At 38.1% G+C, this 22,201-nt stretch overlaps 1 protein-coding gene across 4 annotated transcripts in view; it reads right to left on the reverse strand.

The window, feature by feature from the left end:
* The window catches only part of CAMKMT (calmodulin-lysine N-methyltransferase), a 395,177-nt gene that overhangs the window by 24,625 nt on the left and 348,351 nt on the right, over positions 1 to 22,201 (reverse strand). For all 4 annotated transcript variants that reach the window (XR_013758979.1, XM_079109780.1, XM_079109779.1 and 1 more), the window contains one exon: positions 1,641 to 1,715. Coding sequence is in view for 3 of the 4 variants with exons in the window: in XM_079109780.1 (XP_078965906.1) it covers positions 1,641 to 1,715 (75 nt within the window). In the remaining variant the exon portion in view is untranslated. The remainder of the gene's footprint in view (positions 1 to 1,640; positions 1,716 to 22,201) is intronic.

Genomic DNA, 22,201 nt, shown 5'->3' on the forward strand with positions numbered 1-22,201 from the left:
TGTCTCTCTGGTACAAATAGGATGACATGGTGTGAGTGTCCATGACACAAGGCATGACAAAGCCAGGCTATTTTGATATTTGTGTGAAGGGCAAATTTAACTGTAAATCTCTTGGCCAGACCTGCCTTTCCCCACATCAACAGAGCCCATCGGGGTGTGACCCTCGTCTAAACCTTAAGATGATGGTGCCCCTACCCTCTTGCCACTGCTCTCTGATCTGACTTCCACACTTAATCTGATCTAATCCCACCAGCATTATCTTCATCTGTGCAATGAAACCTGGAGGATCCTTTCTCATATTTGGTGAAGAGAGGCTTTTACTAAATTGCTTGCTCAAATCATACGGTGAGGTTTTAGCTCCTTATTTTTGATGAGATGAGGGGTGCAGCATTGAGGCATATTATCAATGATTAGTCAGGAATTTAGGTTTCTCCCATTTGGGGAACAGGGTTTTCTGAAATGGGAGAGGAAGAGACTAGAAGGGCCAGGAAAAACTGAAAAATCTCAGACAAAAAATAAAACAAAATATTTATCATTCACTGAGAAGTGTTTTCAGAAGGATAAAAAAGCAAAACTAATCTCATTGTCTTCTGTAGGAAAGTAATCCACTGAAAATCTTATAATAATAACAATAATAATAATAATAATTGAAAAACAACTTCCTGGAAATTTCATTCAACTCTCCTCTTGGCCAAGTCTTCTCTGGGTTCTGGATCTTATGATTGGGTTTATCAATACAATGGAACTTTGTCAGAATCTGAACTTGTGTTTCAAATCTAAAGGGCCGTAATGATTATCATGATAAAACTTCAATAAGATCTTACTCTTGACAGGGAAATATTTGGAAATTGTCCATGTTTCCTATATACTGAAATAATTACTACATTGAGAGAAAGAATACATAAGAGTAGTTGAAACAATTAAGGACTGATGCATATTTATCCTGTAACTTAGGATCTGACTTTTGTTAACAAATAAGTAGATTGGACTAAAAGAGGACAAAAAGTCTAATGGAAAATTATTTTTTAAAGACAAGCACCTGACAGGTCTGGATGTTATTATTTGCATAAGAATAAAATGTAATTTATAATTTGTATTATGTATAATTAAATATCATAATTGGATACATCAAAAGTATTAAATAACAAATATACATTATAAGAAAGGCTATTTCCCCAAAGATATTCTACAGATAGGTTTATTTGCTGGAGAGTATATGTGTGTGTATACATATATATTCCCTTATATCAATAGTCAGATCTCTCCTAAGAAGTAAGCTAATTGAGCTGTTTGTGTTGATAAACTCCTTTTTCTCCAGACTATTCCTCTCTGAGCCATAATTATTTGCAATTTGCCTAAGTCGTCCATTTACTGATACGTCAAGCATGAAACAGAGGCAATTCCAGAAAATGGAAATGCTTCTCAAAATCAATCTTTGGGAAATAATGTGGTAGAAGTTACTGTGTGATAGAAGACTACCTTATAACTGTCACATGGAGATGAATATTAATCTGTTGAGGTTAAGGTGGCTTTGTGCTTCATTTGTTGACTTTGCTTAGCCGCCAGCAAAGCAGCACAGCCCAATTACTCCAGCAAAGCCATTTTTTCTAACAGGAGTTTTATGATTTTTATGTACTTACCAGTCAGCACACATAACAATGTCAAAATGTCCTTCCAGTTGAGAGACATCTGTCTCATTATCCCATCGTAAAACGCTTGAGGAGAAAAAGATTTTAAAAATTATACTTAGGTTTTTTTTTTTTAAACTTTGATTTTGAGCTATTAACATTATTTTTGTGGCACTTGAAATTATTTAAAAGGCATATACAAATTATTTCAAAAGATAAAATAAAAAACTGGGATGTAACTGTCTTCTATATTTTATTTAGTCTTAAAATCTAGAAGATGAAGAATTCTGTAGTTATAGTTAAGCTTTTGCTAGTTTTTATAGGTTTTTGTAGATGAGCTAGGAGAAATTTATTTAAATACCTAATAATAATTGGAATGATCCTAGACCCTTAACATCAATGCGGTACATAGTGAAATCAAAGTATTCCCCATCTGACTGGAATACGATCTTATAAAAATAAATGATCTAAAACAGTATATATCTACCCTAGCTGACACATCAGTTGTATTTTTTATTGACAAAATATGCAATTTGGCAAGATGGAAGAAAAAAATGGTCAACTTTCATTAGGTAGTTCTCAGTTTTTAGCATACTTTAAAATTCACCCACTCTGACAGTCTCCTAAAGAGGACCAGGTTTTAAACCTCACATTAATAACAATAATTAATAACGTGCATTTGAAAACTCTAGTTATGCTCATAAAGCCAATTGAAGGCTTTACATTACTCTCAGTTGATAACTGTGATGATTAGCATTTTACCATATTAAAGTATGTTAATAATTTTTCTTTCTACCACACTAGAATTGTGATTTGCAGTACTAATTTTTTTTAAGTAAAATTCTGCTCCTATTTTCTATTTTGATTCTTTAGCGTTGAACTGAGTGATCATACCCTACCCTGTCCAGTCATATACATTAATATACATTAATGCTAATGAATCTCTTAAGGTAGAAAAAATTAAACATATCATCACAAAAATATCTACCGGGTAGGAGTGTCATTCACCCATGAATGGCCGTGTGTTTACTGAGCACCTACTTACCATGTGTTAGGCCCTATGCTTGGCTTTTACAGAGGCAGCCTCGCCAGTGATAAAGACATTATCCTACAATCCCAATGCTGTGTCCCATGAGCCGGGTAGGCATACAGACCCAGAGCTACAAGGAGGCTTTCCAGAAGTGTGTTTCCCTAGTGCTCACAGGTCTTGTGACTCAGGAATGAGCTTTATAAAGGAACTTTGGTGGTGGCATACTTGCCTAGGCTGCCAGAGAGCTGAGAAAGGAAGGAACCCAGGGATCCCTAAGAGATGAATGCTCACTTTGTATGTGTATTACTTAGAAACTGTCTGAACCTGGGGAGAGTGGCAAAGGACCAACACCACCTTTTCTGAACATGTTGAGGCTACCAGTCCTCCTGGGACTTAGGCTCAGGGAGAGTGGCCTGCTTAGCCTTGTCAGAGACCTGAGAGTCCTTCATTTTCTTGGTTCATTTACTCTTCTACTCTTTGGTATATTCCATTTGTCCACGTGAACAAATAGAGATCTACATTGGGCCTTGTCAGATCACAAAAGCAATGTATCCATCATCCACATTTTGAGAAAACGAGATAAGTATTAAAATCACTCATGATTTTACCAATCCACCAATGACTGTTAAGAAGGTACTTGTAATACACTTTAAATTATTAAAGAACAAGAACAGAGAGGGCAGAAAAGCCTATGGTGATATCAGATATTGGTTCTTGAGGGGCTTGAGTCTCCTGATCCAATCAACTAGAAAGACAGGGTCTAGGCAGTGATCAGCTCTGGGTCACCACAGCAGCTTGACAAGTTGTCTCTGAAAGAAAGGCCTGGTGTGGTCAGATGGATTGCTCCACATTCCGAAAAGGTGTTTCCCAGTCCTCACTAGGTTTATGACTATGCTGTCCCTATAACCAGAAGATGTGATAAAGGGAGGGGTGCTGGGGCCAAAATTCAGTTTTAGCATAACAGACACACGGAGGTTCGAATCTTGGTTCCTGCCCTTAGAAGATGCATGAGTTTGGGCAACTACTTAACCTCTCTGAGTTTGTTTTTCGATCTGTAACATGAAGATAACAAGAGCCATCTCCTTGAATTCTCAACGAGCACATTCATATGAAGTCGTAGCTGTAGTGGTCATATACCCTAAAATGACAACAGTGCCCACTGGAGTTGGGCAATAGGCAGCCTTCTATCTTGGAAAGCCAGAGATGATGGTGACTTCATTATACAAGGAGCTGGTCCTTCTGACTCCTCTCTGCCATGCATGGTCATTCATAGGACAGCAGTGGTCAGTTGTGGGGAATGATCAGTTATTTGTTAGCTTGCATTCAATTTATTGCAGACAAAGACTCTTATAAAAATTCAATAACAAACTGATAGGCAAATGAGGTTTGAGAAACAAAGGCATTCTACATACAAGTCCATTGATCACATGCTTGGATGTTGCAGGGGGTGTATCTAAACATTTACTTTGAATTTCTTCATGTCTCGTGCAGATCAGCCTGGTACCCATTCATGGTCTACTTCCTGAGCACTACTGCCCTAGACCCTGTTTTTGCCTACAACTGCAACCTTCACCCACTCTCGGACCATCCCCTTCTATCTTTCCCCCTCACTCCTTCTAGAAGGTTCCTTGATCTAACCATTCATCAGTCTCCCTGGTGTATAATCTACTGATCTTATTAACATGTTACCATCCCCCTTCCCCAATGTTTATCTTCCTTTCTTGCCCAGTTTGAATTCTTTTTAAATTCCTCCCTTGTGTACACCCTCAACTCCCTCACCCCCATCTCCTTGATCATTTTTGCTAACTCCAGCTCTCTACCCAGTCCACGACCGTGCCTGTGCACCTGATGTGGGTGCAGACAGCACGCAGCACCCTGACCGGCTTCACTTTAAATTCAAGGCTGTGAACCTCAAGAAGATGCCTAATGATGTCTGGCAGTTAGACTTTCATTTTCTTTGTTCATTTACTCTTTCTCTGAGGTCATTTTTTGGTACATTCTAACACAACTTCCCTCGTCCTAACTCTCAGCTGGTGAACTTGCTTCCTGCTTTACTGTCAAAATTGCAGCAATCAGAGGAGAACCTCCCTAACTCCCACCAACACACATGTGCTCCTACAGCATCTGCACCTACACACTCTGCCTTCCTGCCCATGATCACATGCCTATCTGCAGTCACTTTCTCTCTCTCTCTTTTGTTTTGGGAGTGGGGTACTGAGGATTGTACCTAGACACTCTCTAGCATTGAGATTATAGGCATGTGCCACCAGCCCAGTTGAAATATCCTCTCTTGACACCACCATCCTCCCCAATTATCATTCCATTTTTTAAATTCCTCCTTTGTAGCCAAACTCCTTGGAAAATTGTTGTAAACTCTGTTTCCAATTCCTCTCCTCCTTTCATTCTCTTTTAAAACTCAGTCCAATCAGACATTGGTCCTCACTGTTCTACCAAAAATGCTCCTGTCAAACTTACCAGTAATCTATACAGTGCTAAATCCAGGTCAGTTCTATAGATCCTCCTCAACCCCCAACTGATCCTCTATCATGAGCTCTGATTCATGTATCCAACTCCCTGTTTTAACACTTCCACTTGGATCTGCATCCTGCTAGAAATGCAGTTAGTTCTACATTTGAAATATGTCAAAATCCAACCACTTCTCTCTGTCTCTACTGCTCACATTTGGTCTAAATTACCATCACCTCTCATCTGAATAATTGCAGTCTCCCAATTTGTCTGTTTCCACCTACAATCCCCCTACAATCTCCACACAAGAGAGCAGTCAAAGTGATCCTTTTAAAATAGGTCAGGATTTTTGTCTACTTCCCTGTAATGGTTCCTGCCTTCACTCAGAGTAAAAGCTCAAGTCTTTACAATGACCTATAAAACTCTATACAATCAGGCCTGGTTACAACTCTGACCTCATCTTCTATTACTCTCTCCTTGTTTACTTTGCTAATGACACTGGCCTCCTTGAATACTGGTTTCTTGAATACATCAGGTGTGCTTCTGTTCTAGGATCCCTATACTGGCTGCTTGCTCTGCCTAAATACCCTTCTCCAGATATCCATGTGGTTCACTCTTCACCTCCTTCAAGTCTTGGATGGAATGCCTCGCCCTTAGGGTGGCCTCCCTGACCATCTCTTTAAGGATGCAAACATTTCTTTTCATCACAGCACTAGAAACTCCCTCTCTTGCTTTTTATTTGTTTTCCAGCAGCTATTAACCTTTATTGTGCCATATAGCTCAATCACCAAATTCATTTTTTCTTTTTCCCCACTAGAATATCAGTACCATAGGGATAGAGATTTTAAAAATCAGAAGACAGTTGAGAATATAATACATAAAATTCCTATTATTAAGTTGCCCTCTGAAAAGAATGTATAGACTGTTTACATACAAAAGTCACTCAAAATATCTTCTAAAAACTTCTGATTCCAGCAAAAAATAGAGTAACGAGGACTTCATTTACCCTTTAACCTGAAGCAACCAAAAAAAAAAAAAAACTTGACAGGATATATACACAATAGTTTTTAAGACACTGGACGTCAACATCAAAGGCTATTGATCCTTGAGAGGGGAGAAGTAAGTGAAATAAGCACTACCATCACCCCAGCCTACTGCCTGAAAGAATTTTGAGGTGACAGTAGAGAGTGATGAACTGAAGTAAAATTGGGTGGACTCAGATAAGGAGATGGAACAAAGAGTTTAAGGAAACCAAGGCAATTAGAGTTCCCAGGACAGAGTACTGATAGGAGAGAGCTGTACAGAGAGAGAACTCTGGAGATCTGTGGATGGTCCCCCACAGTATTTTGCCGAGTACCAATTAGAACATGTATGTGAGGAAAACTTCTTGAAGTTGGGAAAAGTACCATCTGAGAGGGTTGGAGGGGACTTGTCCAGTGCTCACACAGGCCCAGAAATACTGCCTATTTTTACCAGCCAGTTTAGAAAAACTCATAATTTATAGGCAGCAACAGAGTCCTCAGAAGGGTCTTATCTCAGTAGTAGGAAAAAATTAACCCTAGATTAGTGCTGCTCTGGTTCTGCCTAATACATCTTAGAAGCAAGACCCAAAAATGTCAAATTATTTCAAAGGAACTTAACTGTATCCCAAAACAAAACTCAAAAAATATTTATAGGAATACAAAAATATTCAGATTTCAACAAGGTAAAATTCAAAATGCCTGGTGTATACTCAAAGATTGCCAGACATGCAAAGAACTAAATACTAAAACCATTATACTATGCAGTATTTAGAAGGAAATTAATAGTACCAAATGTCCATAGTAGAAAAAAAAAGTTCTCAATCAATGAACTCTGTTTCTAGCTAAATAAACCAGAAAAAGAAGAAATTAAGCCTGAACTAACCAAACAAAATGAAGAAATAAAGTTAAGAGCAGAAATAAAACAGAAAAATAAATGAAACTGAACACTGGTTCTTTGAGATCATTGAAATTAATAAACCCCTAGTCAGACTGATCGAAAAAAAAAAGGGGGGGGGGCAACATAAATAACCAACATCATGAATGAGAGACATGGTATCACTACAAATACATATATGGTAATTCATCACGATCAAGTGAGGTTTATCCTAGGAATATAAGAAAGTAGGTTTAGCATTTAAAATTTGATCTACAACATTAACAAACCAAAAAAAGAAAAACCTCATGATTATTTCAGTGCAGAAAACATATTTGACCAAGTAAACATCCATTCCTGATTTATTGAAACTCTCAGAAACCTAAGAATAGAAAATTTTTTCAACCTGAAAAAGGTTATCTATGAAACAAATCTACAGTTGACATCATACTTGGTGAAAGAATGGATGCTTCTCCCTACTGTCAGGAAAAGAAAAGTATGTTTCTTCTCACTACTCAATATTGCACTGGAGGGGCTGGGGATATAGCTCAGTTGGTAGAGTGCTTGCCTCGCAGGCACAGGCCCTGAGTTCAACAAAAAAAAAAGGTAAAAAATATATTGCACTGGAGATTTAGCCAATCCAGAAGGCATCTAGATTAATAAGGAAGAAGGTAAAATTATAAGCAGGTGACACAATCATCTATTTAGAATATTCAATGGGATATGCAAAAAAACTACAAAGACTGATGTGAGCCTAGTAGGCTGTGAGATATAGCATCGCAAACAAAATCAGCTGCATTTCTTTATACAAGGAACAAATAACTGGAAATTGGAATTTCCAATTCTATGCCTTTTATAATAGCATAAACAAAACATTTAACAGATAATTCTAACAAAAGATGAGAAAAGTTAAATAAGGCCTAAAAAAATTTAGGCAATTCAAGTGACCAAAGATGAAATGGCATGTTTAACAACTGGCTATCCATATTAAAAAAAAAAAAAAAAAAAAAAAAAAAAGTTCAGTCCATATTTTGCCTCACATACAAAAATTAATGAATCATAAACCTAAATGTAAAGCCCCAAATTATAAAACTTATAGATTAAAATATAGAAGAAAAATCTTTATAACCTTGTGTTAAACAAAGATTTGTTGGATACACACAGGGTGCATGATCTATAAAAGAACAAATTGGTAAGTTAGACTTATTAAAATTAAAAACTTCTGCACTTTGACAGACACTGTAAGGAAGATGAAAAGACAAGTCACAGGCTGGGAGAAAATGTTTGCAATCACATATCTGATAAAGAGCTTATATCCAGAACATATAAAGAACTCAGGCAGTATATCAATAATAATACAAGAAACTTGATTTTTAAAAAATGGGCAAAGAATTTGAACACACACTCTAGCAGAGCTATAAGAATGGTTGTCAGGTGCTATGGAGCACCACTGTAATCCCAGGGACTCAGGAGGCTGAAGGAGGAAGATGGCAAGTTGGAGGTCAGACTCAGCATGTTACTAGGGCCCTCTACGACTTTGCAAGACCCTATCTTAAATAAAAAAGTAAAAAGTATTAGGAATGCAGCTCAGTGATAAAGGACCCCCTTGGTTCAATTCCCAGTACTTAAAAAAAAAAAAAAAAGAAAAGAAAAGATACATGAATGGAAAGTAATACACCCAACATCATTAGTTATTAAAGAAATTCAAATAAATTCCAATGAGATTCCACTCTACACTTACTAGAATGGCTATAATTTGAAAGATTGATCATACTGAAAATTGCAAGGACTTAAATCCAAGGAAATGAAATTCTCCAACACTGTTGATAACAATATAATATAGTGCAAGTACTTTTGAAAATAATTTGGCATGTTCCTTAAAAAGTTAGATATTATTGATTGTTTCCTTTGCTGAGAAAAAGCTTTTTAGTTTGAATCCATCCCATTTATTGATTCTTGCTTTCATTTCTTGCACTCTGGGAACCCTGTTAAGGAAGTTTGATCCTAAGTCAATATGATGAAGATTTGGGCCTACTTTTTCTTCTATTTGGTACAGGGTCTGTGGTCTAATTCCTAGGTCCTTGATCCATTTTGAGTTGTTTTGTGCAGGGTGAGAGAGAGGACATTTTGCTGCATATAGATTTCCAGTTTTTCCAGCACCATTTGTTGAAGAGGCTCTCTTTTTGCCATTGTATGTTTTTGACAACTTTGTCTAGTATGAGACAACTGTACTTATATGTGCTTGTCTCTGTGTCTTCTATTCTGTACCATTGGTCTACCTGCCTATTTTGGTGCCAATACCATGCTGTTTTTGTTACTATTGCTTTGTAGTATAGTTTAAGGTCTGGTATTATGATATCTCCTGCTTTCACTCTTCCTGCTCAGGATTGCTTTTTCTCAGCAAAGGAAACAATCAATAATGTGAAAAGAGAGCTTACAGAGCAGGAGAAAATCTTTCCCACGTGCACTTCAGAAACAGCACTAATCTCCATAATTTATAAAGAACTTTAAAAACTTTACACCAAAAATACAAACAACCCAGTCAATAAATGGTCTAAGGAACTGGGCAGACACTTCACAGAAGATATACAGGTGATCAACAAATATATAATAAGTGTTCAACATCTCTTAGTAATTAGGGTGGTTTTGATTTGCATTTCTCTAAGATCTCATCTCACCCCAATTGGAATGACTATTGTGAAAAACACAAGCAATAATAGGTGTTGGTGTGATGTGGGGGAAAAGGCACATATACAATGCTGGTGGAGTTGCAAATTGGCACAGCGACTCTGGAAAGCATTATGGAGATTCCTCAGAAAACTTGGAATGGACCCACCTTTTGACCCAGTCATCCCATTCCTCAGTTTATACCCAAAGGACTTAAAATCAGCATACTACAGTAATGCAGCAGCCACATCAATGGTTACAGCAGCTCAATTCACAATAGCTAGATTGTGGAACCAACCTAGATTCCCTTCAATAGATGAATGGATAAAGAAACTGTGGTATATATATTATTCAGTCATAAAGAAGAATAAAATTATGGCATTTGTAGGTAAATGGATGGAGCTGGAGAATATCATGCTAAGTGAAATAAGCCAATCTCCAAAAACCACAGGCCGAATGTTTTCTTTGATACGTGGATGATGATACATAACAGGGAATGGGGGATTAAGAGAAAAATGGAGGAACTTTGGATTGTGTATAGGGAAATAAGGGGGGAGGAGGTGGGAGAAGGAAAGATAGTGGAATGAGACTGATATCATTACCCTATGTTCATGTATGATTACATGAATGGTGTGAATTTACATCGTGTACAACCATAGAAATGAAAAGTTGTACCCCATTTGTGTACAATGAATCAAAATGCGGTCTGTAAAAATAAAATTAAAAAAATAAAATGTTTATTCTTAAAAAAAAAGTTAGATATACGCCCCTCTATGATTTATCAATTTCACTTATAGGCATTTGCCCTAGAGAAAGCATATATCCAATATACCCATATTGTATGTAAATGTTCATAACAGCTTTATTTGTAATAGCTCCAAACTGGCAATAAACCAAAAGTTAATCAATGAGTGAAAGGATAAACAAATCCCTCATACAATGGGAAGCTAATTAGAAGTAAATATAACAGAACTACAAACACAAACAAAGGCATAGGTGCACTGCAAAATAATTTTATTGACTGAAAAAGGACTGACTAAAACAACACATACTAAATGATTCTATTTATATAAAATTCTAAAAAATATAAACTACTCTCTAGTGAGAAAGCAAGTCAGTGATTTCCTATGGGAGATGGCGATTTCAAGGAGCAGAAAGGAGGGATCACAAAGGAGCAAGAGAAAATTTTGGGGGTGATGATGTGCTCACTCTTTTGATTGTGATAATGGTTTCAAGGGCATACACAAATCTCAAAGTTTATAATGTTAGACAGTCTACTTCAACAAATGGCTGTTCTTTCTGAAAAAGTACAGTGTAACTAGACCCCTGAACAACAGAAGTTTTACAATCTAAGGCTAATCATTCATATGTAAAGATATAAAGGATGGTTCTACCAAACAACCAAACCATGCTAGCATGCTACTTGTACTTATATGAATATCCAAGTAACATTTATTTTGTCTCCACTTTATTTCATCAAGATGTTAAAATCTAATTTCTATTTCAATGTTGTTAAAAGTAAAGTACTTCACAGAGAGAAATATTATAAAACCAGTCATCTTTATCAAACTCCCGTCCTTTAGAAAAATCTTACTAACTATAGGCATGCCAAACCCAGCAAGGTACAGTACAGCAGAGAGAATGCGTGGCCTTTGTAGCTAGATAGCTCTCTGATTTCGAATACCAGCTTTGCCATTTACAAGCCAGTGAGGTTGGGAGATGTTCTGAACATTGTTGCCCTCATCTGTAATATAGCGACAGCAATAGTTGCTTTGTAGGACTGATCAAGCATTGAATGAGATAGAGTATATATGTGAAAGCATTTCATAATGGAAGTACATTACAGGTATTTGATAAATATTAGTTTCCCTTCCCTTCCTTTTGCACCTAATGCACTATGTCTTTTCTTTCTGGCTTTAAGTTTGGGGTTTCAACCTGAAATACAAAACCAAGTCCATTTCTGATAGGATTCCTGTCATGTGATGCAAAGCTCACACTAAAAGAATTTCTCAAACAGAAAGTCTTTCAAGTTTGCAATAAAACTTAATGTCAAACAGATTCGACCTAATTTGTATTTCATTGTGAATTCAGAGAACTCTCCCTATAGAGATTTAAAGCATTCCTTTTTTTTCATATTTCCATGGTTAATATTTCTTTGTTTGCCTTTATATTTTCAGATCCCTGCTTGCAGGTAAATGAGGCATGGTTTGAAATTCTATTTAAAAGGAAGTTCCTTGTGTGTTGCAAAAGTAGTGTACTGATACAATTCTTCCACACCCCACCCCCTTTTTTTTGGCAGTGGTGGGGATCAAACCCAGGGACTTGCATGTGCTAAGTGGGCACTCTACCACTGAGTTATACCCCCAGCCCCTGATGAAATTTTTGTTCATGCCTGTTGAATGTAATGAACTTAGAATTCTTTAAAATACAAGCTCTCTTACCAGCAGTCGAAAGGCAGTAGTTTTCTCTGTATGGACGTTACAGGTATTCTTCTTTACAGAGGATCCCAGGAGCCTTTCCCACAGATTCTTTCATCTCACTTCTCCAAGTCAATGTTGTCATGGCTCACCTCTACAGAGAGCCCACTCAAGTCATTTACAGTATCTACCTAAATTGGTGAATTGCTGCTAGTCTTTCAAATGATTATTTGCCACTTCTTTCTTCATTTTTCCTGATCTTTTATAGCATTCTAAATTGCCATATGGTAGGAACCTTTATCATAAGGTGCTTTAGACACTTAGGAAAAAAGAACACCATCTAAATCTAAAACTGAGAAAGAGAGGGGATGCCAATCTGTTGACTTCCTAACTTGTGAGTCGTCTCTCTGTGAAGCATTATTGCAGCCTCACTGGATGCTCTATACAGTAGCACAAAGAGGACCTGGTTTTGTAGCAGTGAAATTATGATTGACAAAGAGAGCATATAGTCCTATTTGGAAGACAAGACACTCAAAAGAAACAAAAGAGTTATAGGTGGCCAAAGGTCCTAACTGGGAGTGATCACTGAGGACTGGATGCGCTGGGAAGGTGTCCTCAAGAAGGTGCAACTGCATGTGACCTCACAGGCAGGATCTAGACAAGAAGAAAGAAGGGAGGATACCGTAGGCAATCTGCAAGGGCAAGGGTTTGGAGGCTGGAGTGACACATTGTGTTCTGAGCTCCCCAAACCTCCCAGGTCTTCATTCTCAGCAGATGGACCTAGTGAGAGCTGAGACAGCTGATTTCATCTTTTCCCTCCTCTTCCTCTTGTTTCAAAACCCTTCCTCTTGTTTTGTCTTCGTGTTAACGAGATCCTCCTTACCTATGTACAGAACCTTTCTTCCTCTTTCCTCTAGGCTGGTGGTTTTCAAACTTGAGCACGTATCAGAATCCTCAGAGAGTTTGTTAAAGTGCAGACTGTTGGGTGTCAAGCCCAGAGTTTCAGATTCGGTTTCTCTGGGTAGGGCCTGATAATCTGCACTTTGACATATTCCCAAGTGATGCTGGTTTGGGGTCATATTGTGAGAAGCACTGATCTAGGTCCTTGTCCCATCAAATATCTCAATCCCTTTTATATTTTCACTTATTTCTTCTTCCTTGGCTCCACTGAGCTTGTTCCCAAGCTCAACTCTTTCCTCGAGTGGGCTTCCTCCTGGCACACACTGTTTCTCTCTTTCCCATTGCCACCAACCCTCCTGTGGGAGTAGACACCCACTGTTTCACTGTCCTTTCTCCCAACAGGCCCTGGAATTGCTTTATCACCTGCTTGACCTTCAGCAATCTGCAGCAGCTCACACTGCTGACTGCTCTCTCCTGGAATTCCCTCCTGGACTTGCTTGCAGGAGGAGTGGAATTACACCACCATCCTGAGGATTCTGAGCTGCTCTCCGGTCCCTTCTTGGTGTCCCTTTCTAGGCCCTTCTATTGCTCCTGAAGCCTAGAGTTTCCAAGAGTCTGTCCTGGTCCATCTTCTCTTCCCAACTTTCCAGTTCTGGTAGTTAGGTTCTTTATCTCTTGATTTTAATCTTCAAACCTTCTAACACAACGTCTTCCTGAGATGAATTTTCACTCCTAACTTCTTGCTAGTTATGGGCACAAATGTGTTTTATAACCCACCGGAAATGCAGTATGTCACAAACTGATGTCTTATCCTCCTCTCTTCTTTATACTCCACATGTAGCCATTTCTCTGGAATGGGACCATATTTGCTTATCCTTTTCCACCCCTATTCAGGTCTGTACTATCTCTTTCTTTCCCTTTGGAATCACTGAAATGGCTTAACAACAACAACAACAAAAAAAGACTTTCTATTACCATCTTGACTGAGAACTGCTGTTGGATTATCCTTAAGGCTTTTCCACCTTGGATATGTGCTTTTTGTTGAATCTCAACAATTAAAGGCTAGAATTAATCATAAGTATTCTTTCATCTGTACAATTTCCCCCATTCACTGCCATATACACCTTCACTAAGATGACACCAGAGAAATTCAGAGTCCAAACTGGGCAATGAGGGACTCAAATTTATTCTCTCAAATGGGAATAAAGTAAAAAATATTAGCCCTCAATAAAGACAAGTGGAGGATATTCCATAGATTTACCCTTGTGCTTTCAGTTTACTATTCTAAGCAGCAATCTAGGGATATAAGATGATCTTTTTATAGAAGAGTGGTCTGTGCTCCAGTCAGATCAGAATCATCGGAGAAGATTGTTAAAATGTTGGATCCATGAGCCTCAACCCCCTGGAGTCTGATTCAGCAAGATTGATTTGAGGTCCAGGACCCTGTGTTTATAAAATAAGCACCTTTGGTAGTTTCCAAGAGGATGGGTCATGGATCACTTTGAGAAACCCTGTACTGGAAGATCTCTACCTATATGTATTTGGATTCAGAACATTTGTTAGACATAGATCTTGACTTTAGTTTCAAGCATCAGATTTCTTTATTTCTAAAAGGGGAATTTTTAAAGAGAATGTCACTCCAGAGAATAACAGCAGCCCAAAAGATAGACTTTATTTGTTTATTTAATGGTGCTGGGGATCGAATCCAGAGCCTTGCACATGCCAAGCAGGGGCCCTACCACTGAGCTATGCCCTACTCTCCAGATCTTATCAAGAACACTTTCTTTAGGGAAGGGAAGGAAGCAATATTAGAGAAAATCAGAGCAGATTTCACAGATATAAATTCCTTGAAATAGATTACCTGAACAACTTCGCCGATTTTATCATGAAACAAAATGAATTCATATTTTCAGATTAGGAATAAGGCTTAGAGAAAGGTGAGGGGAATGTTAAATTAGGTCTTGATGAAATTTATACCTTAGAAGAATTGCAAAATTAAACTAGCAACAGACAGTTGAGAGCTATAAGTCAGGTTTTCTTTTCTAAGTAAATGGCATCCATAAAATAAACAAGAGAACACAGTGACTGGACCTGGCTTTAATGAATGGAAATCTGGACAACTTGAAAGCATTGAAACATTGCAGAATTTAATCAGAAATGCTCAAAGAGAAGTCAAGCTCAGTGGTTCCCAGGTGAGGTTTACAGAGTGACAGTGTCAGTCACCTGTTCAAGGTGTGAAATCTTAGGCTCCACCCACCTCTGTCCAGAGTATGCAGCCCAATAACCTATGTCCTAACAAGCTCCTAATGCTAAAATTTGAGAACTTTTGCTCCAGCTCCCCACTTCAGTGTTTCCAGACTGATTTTAAGCCTGATTCCAGCTCTGTAGTTTTGTCTGGAATTTAATTTAAAGCAACTCCTTTCAGAATCCAAAAGGAAGATAGATTTGCCTAAATTCAGACCCCTTCATGTTGGTGACCACTATATTCTGCATTGGTTAAAGAGGACTAAAAAAGGTTTTGAGATCTTGGAATGAAAGGTACAAATTATTTTATTTATTATTTATATTTCCACCTCGAAAATCTGATTTTTATTTTGAGACAGGGTCTTGCTAAATTGCCCATGCTAGCCTCAAACTTGCAATCCTCCTGCCTCAGCCTCTCAAACTGATGGGATTACAGGTGTGTGCACCAGATGTTTGCACCAGCATGATAGAAGAGTTTTTTTTTAAAGTGTTTTTAAAAGAAGCCATTTGAGCCAGATGTGTTGGTGTAAGTCTATAATCCCAGCAACTCAGGAAGCGGAGGCAGGAGGATTCCAAGCTTGAGGCCAGCCTCAGCAACTTAGTGGGACCCCCATTTCAAAATAAAGTAAAAAGGGTTTGGGATACAGCTTAGTAATAAAGTGCTTGCCTGGTAAGTAAGAGGCCCTGAGTTCTACTCCTAATGTGGTTGGGGGAGGGAAGAGAACCTATCATGGGGTTGGAGATGTGGCTTAGTGGTAGAATGCTTGCCTGACATGGCATACACAGGGTCCTGGGTTTGTTTCCCAGCACAGTCCCACCCCCCGAAAAAGAAGCTATAATGATGTTAGTGATATTGAAATCTGCAAAGATTGTACAATAAAGAAAACTGGACCAATTTCACTGATGAGGAATATCAATGAAAGAAAGACCATAAATCCCTGGTGGGAATATACAACAGTCCAACCACTTAGAGAGTCAGCATATGACCACATAGACCTAAAAGAAATAAAGTTTGTCAAAAAAGGTTGTATATAAAAGTTCATAGTAGCATTATCCACGATAGTTCCCAAGTGAAAACAACCAAAAGGCCCATCAGTTGATGAATGGATAAATAAAAAGCTATATTCATACAATGAAATATTATGCAGCCATGAAAATGAATTACAAACATCCTGATACATGCTGCAATATGAATGAATACTGAAAGCACTATGTTAAGTGTTAGAAGCTAAACAGGAAAGACCATATACTGTATGATTCCATTTATGCCAAATGCCCAGAAAAAGCAAACACATAGAGATAAAATATAGATTCATGTTTGCCTAGCTCTGAGAAGGAGGAGAAATGGGACAAGTAATTGGGAAGTGACTACTAATGGACATGAGGTTTCTTTGAGGGATGGTAAAAATATTCTAAACTTGATTTGATTGTTGCACAACTCTGTGAATATACTAATAGCAATTACACTGTATACTTTAAATGAGTGAATTGTATGGTATGTGAAGTATATATCAATAAAGTTGTTATTTAAAAATTCCAGAAAATATATTTTTAAAGTACAGCAGCATATTAAAAGAATTAAGATACCATGAACAAGTGACGAGAAATGCAGAGATGTTTTACTTATAGCAAACCTTGTTAGTGCAATTTGTAATAGTTATAAATGAAATAAGAAAAGCAATTTGATGATGATGGAAAGATATCTGCTAAAGTTCCATATTTGTTTATGATAAAACCCCCAAATAGAAATTAACACAACAATTCCTTAACAAGATTTAAAAACCCATAAATATCTCAACTCAAAAAACTAACAAATAAGTGTTTTGGGGGAGGGATTCCCAACAAAGTCCAATTTGAATGTGATCATATGAACAATTTGATCCATAAAATTATACAAGATTGCCCCTGACCAGCCAGGTATGTTGGTGCACATCAATAATCCCAGCTACTTGGGAGGCTGAGACAGGAGGATCAGAAATTCAAGGTCAGCTCAGACAACTAACTTAGTAAGACCTATCACAAAATAAAAATTTAAAAAGGGGCTGAGAATATACTACAATGGCAGAGGACCCCTGGGCTCAATCTCCAGTACGCCCCACCCCCTGCAAAAAAAAGATTGACCCTGACCATTTTTAAGGGAAGAGTTCCTTGAAAGTATATTTTTATTGATATAAAATTTCTGATATAAAATTTGGGGAAGGGGAAAAGATTTTTCTCTTAAAACCTGAAGACATTTTCACAGAGAATGAAGTAGTCTGACATGCACAGTTGTCTACTAATACAGAATTTGGCCTAATTTTGGTAGTTAGTTTTTGATTTTGATAAAGAGGAAGGATCTGACAATCCAGAGTCATACGATGTTATTCTAGATAAAAAATAAAGGCCTTACTTCTTAATTTACTGAAGTTTAACAGGGACCCTAAAAATAGTAGCCCCAAATTTAACATCTGGCTCTTTCTTAATACAAAAAGGGAACTATATCAACAGATCTGAGACTGGGTAACATCCTATGTGAGTTGGTTTCTTCAGTGCAAACCCCTAAACAGTAAGGATTTGAGCCCTTCTATAAACTTGTCAAGCAAATAAATAATGCTATGTTAGAATACAAAGTATACATAATGATTACATTTTCTTTTATCCAAGATAGCAGCAGCAGGAGACAGGACAGTGGCATCTCTAGAATTCTCAAGATTCTGTAACCATCATTCTAGCAAAACTCACTAACAGGTATACTTTATCAGGAAATTTCTTTAAGAGAGTCCTCAGCTTCCTTATCTCAGTTACCTTCTACTAACCTTCCTCTTCAACCTGACAAAGAACAGATAAATGCCTACTCACACTGTCAGTTTGTCGACAGACACTACACACACATGCCTGAGAAGCCAGTCTTGAATGAAAGTCAGCAACCTGATGTCGAAACTGATGTCTGACTCTCTAGAGCTTGACTCTCTACTACTAAAAATTATTTGGTTCCATAAGCCTTATAGATTCTAAAATGTGCTCCAAATACAAATCTTATATGCTTTCAAATACTAGGGTTCAAGTGTACTAATCTCTTCACATTAAGCAGAAACCTTGCTTCAAGAAAATGATCTCTCTTCCTCCCTAGGATGTTAACTCCAGGAAAGCATGGACTTCCTCTATCTTGTTCACCACTAGATCTCCAGCACCTAGAACACTTCCTGGCAAACAGAATGTGATCAAAATATTTATTAACAAATGAATGAACCAAGGGACACAAACAAAGCCAACATGCTTTGAACAATTAAGAGAACATGCCTCGTTAAACTGTTGTACCATTCTAAGATCAACAGAAGTTGAAAGAAAGAAAAGATTAGGGTAGGCTGAAACGGTCTGGGAAGGCAGGCAGAGGTGGCATTGAGCCATATCATAAGAAAGGATTTAGATGGATGAGAGGAGGGGAACAAGGTCCACAAAGATCAGAAATGGAAAGACTAAATGTGTTGGGAAGAGCGAGGAGGTGCTATGGTTTGGACAAGTGTCTCCCAAGGGCCTATGTGTTAAAAGTTGTGTCCCAGGGACGGTGCTATTGGAAAATGGTGGAAACTTTAGGAGGTGGAACCTAGTAGGAGGTCCTAAGGTCACTGGGAATATGTCCCTGAAAGGAATTGTGGGATCCTGGCCTCTTCTTTATTTTTGCTTCCTGGCCATGAGGTGAGCAGTTTGCTATGCTATGTGCTCTCTACCATTGCCATCTGACACATCCACCAGAGGCCCAAAGCAACAGGTCCACCCAATCTTGGAGTGGGATCTCCAAAACTGTGAGCCAAAATAATTTTTTTTTTTTAGTAAGTTATTTGTCTCAGGAATTTTCAGTACAGTGACAGAAAGTTAACACAGGAAACCAGGGTGACAGAAGGAGAAGATAGAGGTTGGGGACCAGTGGAGGACACATGGTGTTTCAGTCAGCTTTTTTGCTACTGTGACTAAAGGACATGTGACCAGCACAATTATGGAGGAGGAAAAGTTTATGTGAGGGCTCACAGTTTGAGAGGTCTCAGTCCGTATACAGCTGGCTCCATCATGGCATAAGTATATGGCAGAGGGAAGCAGCTCACATGATGATCAGAAAGCAAGATACAAATACAAACCCCAAAGCCATGCCCCAATTCCCACCTCCTCCAGCTACATCCTACGACTTCAGTGACCTCAGTTAATCCCTATCAGGGGATTAATTAACTGAGTTAACACTCTCACAACCCAATCATTTCTCCTCTGAACCTTCTTGCCTTGTCTCACATGTGAGGTTTTGGGGGACACCCCACATCCAAACCATAACAGATTGGATGAGGAGAGTGATAACAGATGCAGAAGACTTGGAAAAAGCAGCAAACTGGATTCCACTTGGTTGGGACATACATTATAAAAATCATTTTCCACATCTCCAATTTAACCTCTAAGGAAATTTGAGACTCAGAAGACATGAATCCTAAACAGCCATAGGGCCAGGGGAACAAGAAGCCAATCCTGGGGGGCCCAGATAAAGGTCAAATCTGCATTATAAAAAAGTTTTAAAATAAGTTCCAGAATTCACTAAAATATAAGTTTATCAGCACTTTCATTCAATAGTGACTTTCACACAAAGTTAAACTCTTGAGTAAAACTCACTTTTAACATTGCAGCAAGGTAAATTTAAGAAGTTTTTTAAAAAAATAATGTAATTCAAGGTAAATCTAATAGATTTTAAAAATTATCCCAAATTTTAACTAATATTAACCAGAGAATGATGTTGTTCGCTAATTCTGGAAGACCTAGAAACATGTAGACGTCAAAAGCTCCAAGTGGTTCTTTGTTAAAAAAGACAGTCATAATTTTGAAGACAGCTTCAGATAAACCCAACAATTGAGACGCTGTAAATATCCTTGCTCTTTCATTAATCTCTAGCTATATTTAGTAGTACAGTTTCCTTTGTTCGAGAACTATTCTCAATAACTCCATATTTAGGTTCCCAAAGACAGATGCCTTGGACATATTTGCTAAATGAATGGATGGCTGCGTGGATGGATAAACAAATGAAACAGCAAAAGGTGTATGAAGATCTTTGAGCTGTAAAGCATAGAAAACTTTGTAAACCTGCATCCTAGCTTTGGCCAGGGCGAAGGCTTCCAGGCTTTCACAAGCATGTCTTTCATATTTGGCCATAATCAGATTAGGATTAAAATGGACCAGAGGGAGCAAGCAAGCGTGGCATGTAAGAGCAGAGAGTTGCACTGGGCAAGGTTGGCGACATTTAGCAGAGCGGGGTGGACTTGCCACAAGGCTAATTAAGCCTCACTCGCAAAGGCCCCTTCCAAGGAGCCCTAGCAATGTACTCACACGGTTGTATGTTCTTGTAAATTCACCAAAGTAAGCTATAATCAAACCCACCCTTCCAAAGAGGAGCCTCAACTGAAGTTTCAGGCCCTATAACAACCTGGGTCTGCCTCTTTGTAAGAGGTGGGAAGAAGTCAGTGGCAGGAGAAACAATGATAGTTACTATAGTTACTATATTGACCAACTTTCTATTACTAGGACAAAATACCTGAGATAATAAATTTACAAAGAGGAAAGGTTTGTTTTGGCTCAGTTTTGATGATTTCAGTCCACAGTTAGTTGGCCCGTGGCTTTTTGGGATGTATTGTTAGCAAGGCATCATGATTGGAGCACATGGCAGAGGAGGTTGCACATCTCATGGTGGCCAGGAAGCAAAGAGAGACCAAAAGAGGTCAGGGTCCCAATATCCCCTTCAAGAGCATTTCCCCAATCACCTAACTTCCTTCCATAAAGCCTCAACTTCTAAAGGTTCCACTACCTCCCAATAGCACAACAGGCTAGTGTCCAAAGGCATAAGGGGCCTTTGGGGACACTTACCCAAACCACACAGTTATAAGAATACTCTCTGAGTAGGGGAATGGGAGTGCAGGGTGCCAAATTTCTGGGCTGCCTCTCATTCCTTTCCCAAAACACTATTTCTTAGGTTCACAGTTCTCATATCATGACTTTCCTTTTGGTTTTTACATCGTCTTCACAAATGAAGTCACAGGAGACATTCAGCTGTTACAAACTTCATGTCAAGCTTTGAAGTGCTTTTTAATAGCAGAAATATTTGGCTCACGTGTGGGCTTTGTAGCTATGGTAAATACCTCTTAGTTATCTGTCGCTACTGTTATTCCACACCTCCAATTTGGAGGAGAAATTCCGTACGCACTGAGGCACTAAAAAAGAATATTGAACTATATCTTAGCTCTTTTGTGAATGGTTCCCTTTTATTTCTTCTCTCACGGAACTAATGCTCTCATCACATTGTACTGGTTCTGGGTGGGAAAGCAGTGGCTTGAAGGGCGATGCTGATTATTACATCGCTGGTTGGCAGCTTCTTTCAGCTGCTGAAGGTTAAAGGTCAAGTGGTCAAGTAGCTCCTTAATGTAAGATCAAGGCATTCAAGGACTGACACATCCACCTGTTTTCTGGCACACGCTTTAGTAGACTTTGGATAAAATGCTTGCAGTGGTTAAAAGAGAAGAAACTGGCCACAATTAGTATAAGATAAAGATGGAAAAACAAAAAACAAAACCTCTCATCTCAGAGGTACTTTTATGACTATTGATATATAGACTGTATGTCCAGTACACATTAGAACCACATATTTAGAAATAGCAATTTTAAGAACAGAAAAATAGAAACAAAGGCCGCATATTCAGCATTTGGGATCTGTACTGGGCCACACATTGTTTCTTTTTGTAACTTAATTATTTTATGAAAAGATGATAGAAAATACTATTGTACTCCATAAACACTTGACATTTTTGTTCCTTAAAATGCAGCATTTTAGAAATCTGGATATGTTTATTAATTAGTGATTATTAACACCCAGTAAACAACATTGTGTCTTGTAAAAACACAATCTCTCTTCACAGCATGAAGCTGAAATCTATTATTCCCTGATTCCATAT

This window comes from Sciurus vulgaris, assembly GCF_902686455.1.
Source record: "Sciurus vulgaris genome assembly, chromosome: 14".
In the NCBI taxonomy this organism is placed as follows: Eukaryota; Metazoa; Chordata; class Mammalia; order Rodentia; family Sciuridae; genus Sciurus; species Sciurus vulgaris.